Source organism: Bos indicus x Bos taurus, chromosome 2, assembly GCF_003369695.1.
Source record: "Bos indicus x Bos taurus breed Angus x Brahman F1 hybrid chromosome 2, Bos_hybrid_MaternalHap_v2.0, whole genome shotgun sequence".
NCBI classification, from domain to species: domain Eukaryota; kingdom Metazoa; phylum Chordata; class Mammalia; order Artiodactyla; family Bovidae; genus Bos; species Bos indicus x Bos taurus.
The window spans coordinates 29,718,045-29,731,186 of NC_040077.1; the positions used below are offsets into that span (position 1 = coordinate 29,718,045).

General features: G+C 37.6%; 1 protein-coding gene across 1 annotated transcript in view; it reads left to right on the forward strand.

Annotated features, from left to right (window-relative positions):
• SCN7A (sodium voltage-gated channel alpha subunit 7) overlaps positions 1-13,142 on the forward strand; it is an 81,520-nt gene that overhangs the window by 38,868 nt on the left and 29,510 nt on the right. The window contains exons 11-13 of the mRNA XM_027558694.1: positions 8,490-8,586; positions 9,258-9,502; positions 12,229-12,402. Coding sequence (XP_027414495.1) covers positions 8,490-8,586; positions 9,258-9,502; positions 12,229-12,402 — 516 coding nt within the window. The remainder of the gene's footprint in view (positions 1-8,489; positions 8,587-9,257; positions 9,503-12,228; positions 12,403-13,142) is intronic.

Consider the following 13,142-nt stretch of genomic DNA (forward strand, 5'->3'; position numbering starts at 1 on the left):
ACTTAATATATACAATATTTTTGTTCCAAAATGCATATTGCTGCTGCTACTGCTGCTAAGTCACTTCAGTCGTGTCCGACTCTGTGTGACCCCATAGACGGCAGCCCACCAGGCTCCCCTGTCCCTGGGAGTCTCCAGGCAAGAACACTGGAGTGGGTTGCCATTTCCTTCTCCAATGCATGAAAGTAAAAAGTGAAAGTGAAGTCACTCATTCGTGTCCGACCCTCAGCGACCCCATGGACTGCAGCCCACCAGGCTCCTCTGTCCATGGGATTTTCCAGGCAGGAGTACTGGAGTGGGGTGCCATTGCCTTTACTACTGCTAATAAACTACGGGTGTGTGTATATATATATATGTGTGTGTGTGTGTGTGTGTCTGTCTGTCTGTGTGTGTGTATATATATATATACAATATATATTATATTAAAATATGTTATATATATAATAAACTACGGGTGTGTATATATATATATATATGTGTGTGTGTGTGTGTGTGTGTCTGTCTGTCTGTCTGTCTGTGTGTATATATATATATATACAATATATATTATATTAAAATATGTTATATATATAATAAACTATGGGTGTGTATATATATATATGTATATATGTATTTGAACTTCTCGTAATGCAGTACACACTTTTTTTTCTTATAATGCAGGCATAGTTTATTAATTTAAACTTACTTCATACAGCACATTAGAATTGACTTTGGAAATTTTCAGTGTTCAACTCAGAAGTGATAGCACCCTCCACAATTTAGAAGCTAGAAAGTACTAAAACCATGGATCAAAGTATAGTAGGGAAGTTGTAAAAAGAGAAAAAAAATAATGACTTTCTGGCTCTTTCAAGAGGAAATGCACCGTCCATCCTGGCATAAGAAGTTATGTTATCTGTGCAGTAATTAAGTTCATGATAAGTAAAACAATGCAGTTTTACTCTAATTTTCAATTACCCTGGTGTTCTGTTTGAATGTACTTTTGGATGTTTAGCTTCACAGCAAAAGATCTGGTCTATGAATCTAAAAGTATTGGCAGAAGTAATACTACAGTTACAGAAAATTGTCTTTAAAATAATCTGAATTCTGCTATAAGTGTGCAAAAAGGGAGAACAGGCCCCCAGAAAGCAACCAGAAGCAGCTTTCTTATATTCCACAGGACCTGGCTGTCTCACACCTCTTCCTAGGCTTAGCTCAGTTGCCTAGTATCCCTCCCCAGAGCTGTCCAGGTGTGTGGTGGGCAAGGGCCAGAGCAGCCTGAGGGCGTGGCACTCATGCCTCTTCTGAGGTGTTGCTGTCTTCCCCGGTGTTGTGAGGTGCCCCACTGCCTCAGAGTTTGTCCTTCGGAAGGTGCTCGGCCCAGAGTGGTCACAACCAAGTCCAGTGCCCTCACCCACTGACCTGGTTACAGGGCCCTCACTTGCGGGAAGGGAGCCATGCCTTGCCTTCTCTTCCATCCCTCTGGGTTTGTTACTATTTTCACTCTTGACTTGCTAATGAAGATTGTCTACATGGGAATAAGTATTTGAACTACATTTTCTAGTAGATGTAAAAAGGACAGATTGAGGGAGCAAAGGATAGAAAAGATCTGTATCTTGCTTATCCCTCATATAGAAAGGATTAAAAAAAAAAATTGAGGAAAAGGGCCATGATTCACTCTGGCATGTGTGGTATGACTGGCTAAGAAGTTCTTTAATCCCAAAGGCCTCTGCTGGACCAAAAGGGAAAAATGATAACTCTCTATTAACTAGCTCTCTCATTAAGTTGTGGTCAGTGAAGAAACTCAAGAAAAGTCACTCCACTAAAAAGTAGGACCTGAATGACATAATGTAGGATCATAGCAAATGACAAGTTATTGATAGATACATATATCTACGAGGTCAGTGCATACCCCTGAAAGAAGAAGCAATTGTAGATGGTATGAAGAAAGGATGTATATTAATCAAAAGAAGCTATTGACTATAGCCATTATATCACTCATGAGGAAGTCACAGATAAACTACAAAGCTTTCTGTCTGTAGAAATGAGTCTGAGATCCTACAGATTGAATGATTTTAGTCCAAATGATATGTGGAATGTATAATTTGAAGTGGCATTTCAAATGACAAGAGCTACACACAGATATATCCAAGAGCACAATTCTTCTCTTATTTCAGATGAGATGCCCTATTAACTCTGCCTGTGAAAAACTTAGAGTATTTTGTAATTTCCCAATATCTCCATTCATTTAGCTATTCTGGACCACATAAACCCTTTCTGGATTTAAATAAAGTCTTTCAATTATGAAAGATTTCTTTTCCTGGAAGAGTACTAGAACATTTTGTCATGCAAACGTGTTCTGGGAAAATGAGAGTAAAAGTCATTTTTACAAGATATATTTTCTTTTCCTTTTTTACACATAAGAAAATGCTGGAGAATGAAGAATTTTAAATGGAACATACTGAGGACTCTTTAGGTGACTGATGTAACACTCAGCAAATTCTAATTCCTATGTTGAAATTACTGGGAAATTGCATATGTGTTTAATATTCTCTCATTACAAGAAAACAGCAGATTATATTTGCTAAAATCACAGTTTTGCAGTCAGATTAATATAGATTTCAGTCCATTTTAGCTGCTTACTAGATTTATGATATTTGCCAAGTATGTTAACCTTTCTTTGTTGTTGTTGTTACTCAGTCACTCAGTCTGGTCCAACTGTTTGCAACCCAATGGACTGCAGCACGCCATGCTTCCCCATCCTTCACTGTCTCTTGGAGTTTGGTAAAACTCATGTCCATTGAGTTGGTGATGCCATCTGTCACCCCCTTCTCCTCCTGCCTTCAGTCTTTCCCAACATCAGGGTCTTTTCCAATGAGTTGGATCTCCACATCAGGTGACTAAAGTATTGAGACTTCAGCTTTACCATCAGTCCTTCTAATGAATAATCAGTGTGGATTTCCTTTAGGATTGACTGGTTTGATCTCATTGTAGTCCAAGAAACTCTCATAAGTCTTCTCCAGCACCACAGTTTGAAAGCATCAATTCTTTGGCACTCAGCCTTCTTTACGGTTCAACTCTCACATCTGTATATGACTACTGGAAAAACCATAACTTTGAATATATGGACCATTATCAGCAAAGTAATATCTCTGCCTTTTATATGCTGTCTAGGTTTGTCAAAGCTTTTCTTCTAAGAAGCAAGTGTATTTAAATTTCATGGCTGCAGCCACAGTGGTTTTGTGGCCCAGGAAAATAAAGCCTGTCACTGTTTCCGTTTTTTCCCCATCTATTTGCCATGAAATGAGGGGACCGGATGCCATGATCTTTGTTTTTTGAATTTTGAGTTTTCAGCCAGCTTTTTAACTCTCCTTTTTCACCTTCATCAAGAGGCTCTTTAATTCCTCTTCACTTTCTGTCATTAGGGTGTATTATTTACATATCTGAAGTTAACCGGTCTAAACCTCAGCTTCTTCATCTGTAAGGTGTATATTATAATATCTGTCATAAGTTGTGAGATTCAAATTAAATAGATGCTTATAAAGCACTTAGCACTGCTTAGAGTATACTAAGCAACTGAAAAAATGGTATTGATTAATTATAGGAAACACAGGAAGACAACTGCAAGAAGGCACAGCAGTCCATATGGAGAATACTCATCAATATGAAATTCTCAAGTCTTTGACTGTGTCCCCCTTTTAGGGATAATTAAAATAATAATAATGACAATAATAATAATAGTATATAATATTTATTGTCAGCTATGTGCCAGGAGAAGAGAGTGGCAGAGAACGAGAGGGTTAGATAGCATCGCCGATCAATGGACGTGACTTTGAGCAAACTCGGGGAGATAGTGAAGGACAAGGAAGCCTGGCATGGTGTGGTCCACGTGGTCACAAAGAGTCAGATATGACCTAGCGACTGAACAACATCATGTGCCAGACACATAAATAGTGTCTTCACAGATTCTCAATTTAATTCTTATTGAGGAGTTCCAGTTGCAAAATTCGATCTATATTTATAGGTATTTGATTTCTCGACAGTGAGAAAGAGCACATTTTTCATCATTGTTCTAGAGAATCAACACTGAAACCTTATTATTCCATCAATTACACAGTTTCTAGGTGAAATTTGTCTATGAATTCTCAGTTATTGGCAAAACTTCAGAAAAGAGTCAGATACATACAACAGTAGAATGTAGGTATTAAAAAATATTTGCACATCTAAAATGACAATCTTAGAATTCACCTGTATAATTAAATGAAACATCATTGGCAATTTTCTGTATTAGGCATTGTATTAAACATTGGAGATTTAAAAATTAGTGAATACAAATGCACTGTCTATCTTCATGAAGCTAGTGGTCTAATGGGGAGATAAACTATAAAATTATTATAGCATATCTGTAACTGGGACCACCAGGCATCATGTTTCCTGATGTTTTTAAATAGGAAACATAAAATACCACAATATGTTCTTGCCAAAATCTGCACTGTCTAATAAGCTTCTAAATCTAACCATCTCTTTCTAGAGACTATAGGAGAGAAGAATGCATTAAATTACACTAAAAAGATATAATCTGCCAAATTAAGAATGTGGAAAATTCTATGAGTGATTCAGTATTTTTAACAAATCATATAGGATAAATAAAATGATATAAGATAACCAACAGAACTACAAACCAAAAAAAGTTTTACCCCTTTTGTATTTTGATTGGAACAAATTAACTATAATAGAATGTTTCTGAGTAATGAAAGAAAATTGAGCATGATCTAGGTATTGGATAATATTAAGGAATTACTAATTTTCCTTGATTTTGGCAGTGGTGTTGTGATTATTTTTTAAAAGAGCTTACCCTGAAATTTTATGATGTGTGAAATTTGTTTTACAATACTTCAGGAAAAAAGTAGGGTGGGTAATACATGAAAAACGGAAAGTATAATGTAATTAATGGTTGAAGCAACCTATTGGGTACCTGGTGCATATTATTCTTCCCTAAGAAAATTAAATGAAAATGTGGAAGTTGCTATAAAAGTGAGAAACATAGTGTTTGAGAGCCTTTAATAAAGTTTTCTCTGAGTCAGAAAAGGTTTTTATGAGGTCCCGGCACTTGAGTTGAGATCTGAAGAATGAGTCCTTGCTCTCTGATGGGCAGGAACAGGATGAGTTAGAGAATGAAATAGGCCAGTGTGGTTTCGGTAAGGAGAGAGAGCCTGAGTCCAAGATAGAACATTCCAGGTGTTCATTGCTTAACACCAGAAGTATGACTGAGTTCTTCCTTATTAATAGCTCCCTTCCAGAGAAAATTGAAATCAGTGCTGAGAAGAATCTTAGCCCCTTCCAGTCTAATTTTAACATTGGATTGTCTAAAATTCAGGCATATGCCCTTATTAGCTCTTATACTTTCAAAAAGATTTTTTTCCCATCATAGTCCTCTCAATTTGCATTATAAAATAGCAATATCTTTAGTAGTTAGCCAACTTAGTAGTTGGGCACTTATTCAATATTTTTGAAAGGCTCAATTAAGGTAAATATATTACTAGACTGATAATGTAGTTTGTTCATTTTATATCCTAAAATACAGCCTTGCATGTGTGCATGCTAAGTCGTTTCAGTTATTTCCAACTCTTTTGACCATATGGGCTGTAGCCCACCAGGCTCCTCTGTCCGTGGGATTACCCAGGCAAGAATACTGGAGTGGGTTGCCTTGCTCTCCTCCAGGGAATCTTTCCGACCTAGGGATCGAACCCCACGTCTCTTAAGTCTCCTGCATTGGCAGGTGGGTTCTTTACCACACAGCACCAGGGAAGCCCAAATGTATCCACTGCTGCCGCTGCTGCTAAGTCGCTTCAGTCGTGTCCGACTCTGTGCGACCCCATACACAGCAGCCCACCAGGCTCCCCCGTCCCTGGGATTCTCCAGGCAAGAACACTGGAGTGGGTTGCCATTTCCTTCTCCAATGCATGAAAGTGAAAAGTGAAAGTGAAGTCGCTCAGTCGTGTCTGACTCTTAGCGACCCATGGACTGCAGCCTACCAGGCTCCTCCGTCGATGGGATTTTCCAGGCAAGAGTACTGGAGTGGGTTGCCTTCTCCGCCATAGACGGCAGTTCAAGCTAAATCAGTAAAGAATTGAGCCTTGACTGTATCAACAATAATATTATTACCCTCCCCACTCCACTGCCCCTCCAACTACGGATGATTATCTTTACTGGATTGTTCTTTGATGTAAATTCATCAAACGTTGTCACTATCAGAAGCAGAATTATTCTGAGAAATAATTCCTCAGTATTAAGATTATACTGGAGGATATTATTAACGATTTGACAGAGTATCTTTATGAAGAAACACCTGGCAAATTCCTCTTGGACTTTAATAAGAGAAAAATTATAGTTCTGTTGGATTTTAATTCATAGAAATTTGGAATTATATAAACTATCACATATTGTATGTAGCCTTGTAAGTCAGATAAGAAAATACTTTCTGGAATAAGCATGGTTTAGATATTTTCCAGGCAAAAGTGCTGGAATGGATTGCCATTTCCTTCTCCAGGGGATCTTCCCGACCCAGGGATCAAACCCAGGTCTCCCACTTTGCAGGCAGACACTTTACCGTCTGAGCCACCAAGGAAGCCCAGATAAATAAGTTTTGCATCCTGAGCTTTTGCTTATTTTTTCAATTAAGAAAAAAAGTGAGGCAACAGAGATCTGTAGACTTAAAGAACCTGTCATTTTTCTGATGGAACTCAGTATGTAGTGGAGTTGGTTTTTACCTCTTTGAGTTCTAGTATTTTTGAAATTAGGGGGAACTTGACTGATACCGAGTGAGACGAATTTGATGATTTCCTTGATCTCTCTTCTGGGACTTCAGATAGACCACAGCAGAGCCTGCCAGCCAGGGTGTTCTGGGTTATCAGTGAACCTCAACCATTAATTCCCTCAGTGCCCATGCCAGTTATCCTTATTCAAAAGGTACCTCACTTATGTAAGTTTATTCACTGGTGACTAAGATGGCAAAGAAATCTGCCTGCAATGAGGGAGACCCAGGTTTCATCCCTGGGTCAGGAAGATCCCCTGGAGAAGGCAATGGCTTCCCACTCCAGTATTCCTGCCTGGATAATTCCACGGACAGAGGAGCCTGGTGGGCTACAGTCTCTGGGGTCACAAAAAGTCAGACACACCTGCGTGACTAACACACACTATTTCACCTATTAAGCTCACCTGTTTACCAAATTAACAAACATACAAATATTATTATTCTTTGTGTGTGCCGAATGTAAAAATCCTTGGGAGTTCTATGGTGCAATATCATCTACCCCTTGTCAGTTACTTACAGTTTAAATTCAAAAACAAAATTTACTCATGATCACTAGAAACCTCTGGGGCCATACTTGTGATAATCATGAATGTGTAGAGCTTGTAACACCTACATCAAAACCTTAGAGTTTTGAGTGCCTTTCCAATGCAAGGGTTCTTTTAAACTTTGTAACTGTATCAGCCAAACAGGATGTCTTAAAACCATTATACAAGAGACAAGAGGGACAGAAAGAAATGATTTCTTTTGGGGATTATTATGTGTATTCTAATCAGACCCATCCTTTAAAATTCATTCTGTTACCCGATATTACATGAGACATATTTTATCATTTCAACACCAAATAATTTGATTTGATCAAGAGAGTTTATGAAGTCATAGTTAACATATCTTCAAGTAACACCTTAAAACGGAGAAGGCAATGGCACCCAACTCCAGTACTCTTGCTTGGAAAATCCATGGACAGAGGAGCCTGGTAGGCTAACGTCCATGGGGTCGCTAAGACTCGGACACGACTGAGCGACTTCACTTTCACTTTTCACTTTAATACATTGGAGAAGGAAATGGCAACCCACTCCAGTGTTCTTGCCTGGAGAATCCCAGGGACGGGGGAGCCTGGTGGGCTGCCGTCTATGGGGTCACACAGAGTTGGACACGACTGAAGTGACTTAGCAGCAGCAACACCTTAAAAATATAAGGTGTTAGAGAAATGTAAAGTGTTAATATTCAGTAGCATATCTGCCAACTGGATGTTCCACAATAATTCTAAACTGGACATTGAGTTCTTTGTCAAATATGGGTAATAGCACTAACATTCTCTAGTTTACTCCTTTTATAGTTGACCTCATAGTATAACGTGATTTGGTTGACTTACAAGTAATGCAGATATATTTTCCAAACAATCCTAAGTCGGTTTAATAGTACGTATGGTGGGACTTCCCTGAGAGTCTAGTGGTTAGGACATGTGCTTCCACTGCAAGTGCGATGGTTTGATCCCTGGTTGGGGCACCAAGATCTCTCATCCACACAGCCAAAAAAAAAAAAGTACCTATAGTGTAAAAAGTGGCAAATTATGGAACCCAGAAAGGTTTGGGGAAGTAAGAATTGGCATTTTTAAGTAGGTTATAAACCTTCTTATAACTCTAGTCTTGAATCTACAAAGGGGAGAAGCCAGAATTAGACTCATCAAATTTCTTTTTAGACCAAGACCATACAAATAGAAATGAAGAAAAGATCATCAACTTCCATGATTACTTCTTTGGATGTGTTGGATGATGCTACTATCAGCCATAAAGAAGGTAAAGTAAAAAATATTTAGACGTGATGAAAGGTATCATTCGTATAACTCACTTTTAAGAAACCCTCCAGTTTCTTCAGAATTTTACTTGATAATAACTAAAATTTAAGGAAGAACCTGAGACTATTAGGGTTAACAGTTCCAAATTTCATAAGCATAATGTTTTAAACACTGGAAAAGGCCACCAAAAACTGCCAAGGAATTTTCTTTAACACTGAAAGTGACATGAGCATTTTAACTAAAAATACAGGTTGGGGTATACAACATTAACATCTTAAGGCTCTTTTTATACTTGTCTCTATGTAATATGTGTATAACCAGTAATCATTATTATAGACAATATTGAAAGACATTATTTTGTAAAGCATATAAATCTAAAATTATACACATGGTACTCTGTTATATTCCATATTAGTTTTTCTTGAGAAGTACTTCTATATTTTAATTCTAGTACATAATTTTTTCATTTTCATTTGTCTAACTCAGCAAGCATGAGCAAAATAGAGGAAATTTACTTTGCTCTGATTTTCATTAATTCAAAATATTTCTGTTTGCTATTTCAAAAGCAGAAGTCTACGTTATAACCTCCCTTTGCATGCAAAATTTTCTACTAATTAGATGCTTAATGCTTACATAAACAATTAACTCATGTATAATTTTCTGTTCTTTCAGTTTCAGAGCTTAAAAAATCCAGGCAGAGATGCCCATTTTGTTGGTATAAATTTGCTAAAACTTTCTTGATCTGGGATTGTTCTCCCTGTTGGTTAAAACTGAAAGAGTTTGTTCACAGGATTATAATGGACCCATTTACCGATCTTTTCCTTACCATATGCATTATTCTAAACATACATTTTTTGGCCTTGGAACACTATCCAATGAGTCTGGAAACCAGCAATATTCTCAGCATTGGAAACGTGGTAAGGCTCTCATTGTAAGTTATTTTCTCCTGCAATTTCAGCTTTTCTTTAGTCACCGTTATCCTCATTATTTTACTTTATAACTCCAAAATGTTGCAAATACATTGTATGAGTATTAAATGAAGTATTGTTTTCATGCTTCCTTACCTCTCCAAGCCCTCCTTTGTAAATGTTCTTATCTTTGAATAGATTTCTAGCTGCTGCTGCTGCTGCTAAGTCGCTTCAGTCGTGTCCGACTCTATGCGACCCCATAGACGGCAGCCCACCAGGCTTCCCGGTCCCTGGGATTCTCCAGGCAAGAACACTGGAGTGGGTTGCCATTTCCTTCTCCAATGCAGGAAAGTGAAAAATGAAAGTGAAGTCGCTCAGTTGTTCCCGACTCTTAGCGACCCCATGGACTGCAGCCTACCAGGCTCCTCCGTCCATGGGATTTTTCCAGGCAAGAGTACTGGAGTGGGGTGCCATAGCCTTCTCCGAGATTTCTACCTAGAGTCTGTTTAAATTTAAGATTTCTAGCTAGCTGCAATGCAGTCAAGTTAAATAGAAATTATTTATTTCCTCTCCCATCTCAAATATCCGCTGTCTTAATATGGTAGCCCCTAGATCACAAGGGCAGAGGTGAAATAAAAGAGTGAGTAACAGTGAAAAAGTACTTCACTGCCACTTGAATTTTGAATCCTGTTACAACTGAACCTGCCTTAGACTGGAGCTTATCTTTCTGGCAAGGTATTTTAGAAATTCACCTTTTTTTTTTTTTCCATGTAAAAAAAGGCAAAAGAAAAAGATTTACATGAGTTTAAAAACAAGTCCTATTCAATCAATTTTGTTCAATCTATATTATTCAATTTTGTTTGCTTTTATTGCTGTTGTTTAGTTGCTTATAATTAAACAACAGGAATAGTAGGCTTTTCTGGTGGCTCAGATGGTAAAGAATCCTCCTGCAATGCTGGATACCTGGGTTTAGATCCCCTGTAAGAGGACATGGCAACCCACTGCAGTACTTTTGCCTAGAGAGTCCCTATGGACAGAGGAGCCTGGCGGGTTACAGTCCACGGGATTGCAAAGAGTCAGACATGACTGAGCGACTAAACACAGCACAGCACAGTTGCTTGATATTAATACTGTCAGTTGTTATGAATTTTGAACTATATATTTATTTGCTACCAAAACAATAATTTAGTTATTTCTACCAGTATAGTTTTCAAATGACAGTTTTCATAAGTTTACCTTTTTTTAGATCATCTATATTTTTAAATTTTCCTTTTATATTTTTAAAAATTAAATATCTTAATATGGAAAAAGCAAGAGAGTTCCAGAAAAACATCTATTTCTGCTTTATTGACTATGCCAAAACCTTGGACTGTGTGGATCACAATAAACTGTGGAAAATTCTGAAAGAGATGTGAATACCAGACCACCTGATCTGCCTCTTGAGAAATTTGTATGCAGGTCAGGAAGCAACAGTTAGAACTGGACATGGAACAACAGACTGGTTCCAAATAGGAAAAGGAGTTCGTCAAGACTGTATATTGTCACCCTGCTTATTTAACTTCTATGCAGAGTACATCATGAGAAACGCTGGACTGGAAGAAACACAAGCTGGAATCAAGATTGCCGGGAGAAATATCAATAACCTCAGATATGCAGATGACACCACCCTTATGGCAGAAAGTGAAGAGGAACTCAAAAGCCTCTTGATGAAAGTGAAAGAGGAGAGTGAAAAAGTTGGCTTAAAGCTCAACATTCAGAAAACGAAGATCATGGCATCCGGTCCCATGACTTCATGGGAAATAGATGGGGAAACAGTGGAAACCGTGTCAGACTTTATTTTGGGGGCTCCAAAATCACTACAGATGGTGACTGCAGCCATGAAATTAAAAGACGCCTACTCCTTGGAAGGAAAATTATGACCAACCTAGATAGAATATTCAAAAGCAGAGACATTACTTTGCCAACAAAGGTTCGTCTAGTCAAGGCTATGGTTTTTCCTGTGGTCATGTATGGATGTGAGAGTTGGACTGTGAAGAAAGCTGAGCACTGAAGAATTGATGCTTTTGAACTGTGGTGTTGGAGAAGACTCTTGAGAGTCCCTTGGACTGCAAGGAGATCCAACCAGTCCATTCTGAAGGAGATCAGCCCTGGGATTTCTTTGGAAGGAATGATGCTAAAGCTGAAACTCCAGTACTTGGGCCACCTCATGCGAAGAGTTGACTCATTGGAAAAAGACTCTGATGCTGGGAGGGATTGGGGGCAGGAGGAGAAGGGGACGACAGAGGATGAGATGGCTGGATGGCATCACTGACTCGATGGACATGAGTCTGAGTGAACTCCAGGGAGTTGGTAATGGACAGGCAGGCCTGACATGCTGCAATTAATGGGGTCGCAAAGAGTCAGACACGACTGAGCGACTGAACTTAACTGAACTGAATATGTACTCTTTATCCCCAAAGGAACTATTCAAAATGAAAAGATTTTCACCCTCAAATATTCTTTTGTTTTCTTCCAAGATGGCTTTTATTAAAGTAATTGAAGATTCTATATACAATGTTTGATATTAGATTGCCAAACAAAATATATGAACCTGTCCTTGTGATGTAGACTCCAAACTAATCATATTTTGACAGAGAAAATATGAAGAAAGTGACAGTGAAAATTTATTCTGTGTATGAGGGTTCTGATAGAGCTATTGGAATCATATTCTTATCCCTGTGTTTTGTTTTATTTAGGTGTTTATTGGAATTTTCACAGCAGAAATGATTTTTAAAATAATTGCCATGTATCCATATGGATATTTCCAAGTAGGCTGGAACATTTATGATAGCCTAATTGTGTTCCATGGTTTAGCAGAACTTTATCTAACAAATTTTCATGGACTGGCTATTTTACGATCATTCAGGGTGGTAAGTAGAATACAAGACCTAAATTTTATTTTATAAAAATTCATTTCAGTTTTCTCAGGCATAAAGTGGGAAGAATAGTAATACCTATCCTGATGGTATGTTGGAACTGTTAAATGAAATAATTCATATATAACAAGCTTAGAAAGTAACCCAGAAAAGAGTAAGTAGTCTCTAATGCTGTTTGGCCCAGGCATTAAAAGAAACAAGCCATATATACAGTGAATTTGAGATATAGTTCTATAAAGCAGGGTCAGGATTACTGGGTCAGTTTTGAGAAACAGAGTAATAGAGAGTCCAAAAAGCTGAATGCCAATGTGTAACTAAAGAATTAGAATCAGGTGAGTATATCTAAATGTAAATTTGAAAATTTTATAAAAGAAGGACTGTCAGGCTAATAGAATGTTGCTATGAAGGTTATTAAGTCAGAATCAATATATGCATAAAATGTAGGTCGTAGTAAAAACATCAGAAAACTAAGCAAAGAAATAATGTTATTAGAATAATATTTATGGAAATGTTGGGTATTTGATAAATAATCTACTGTCTTATTCTGTTAACAAGTTGAAGGAATGTAGCAGAAATAGGAACAATTAGGTAGATTTAATCTTATCTAAATAATTCTTCAGAACCCTGTCTTTATTCATAGGCTTATCTAATGAGTAAGATGAAAATATAAAAGTTGTATTTATTGAATTTATAAATGAAGCAAGACTGGGAAATACAGACAATATAATAAAAGA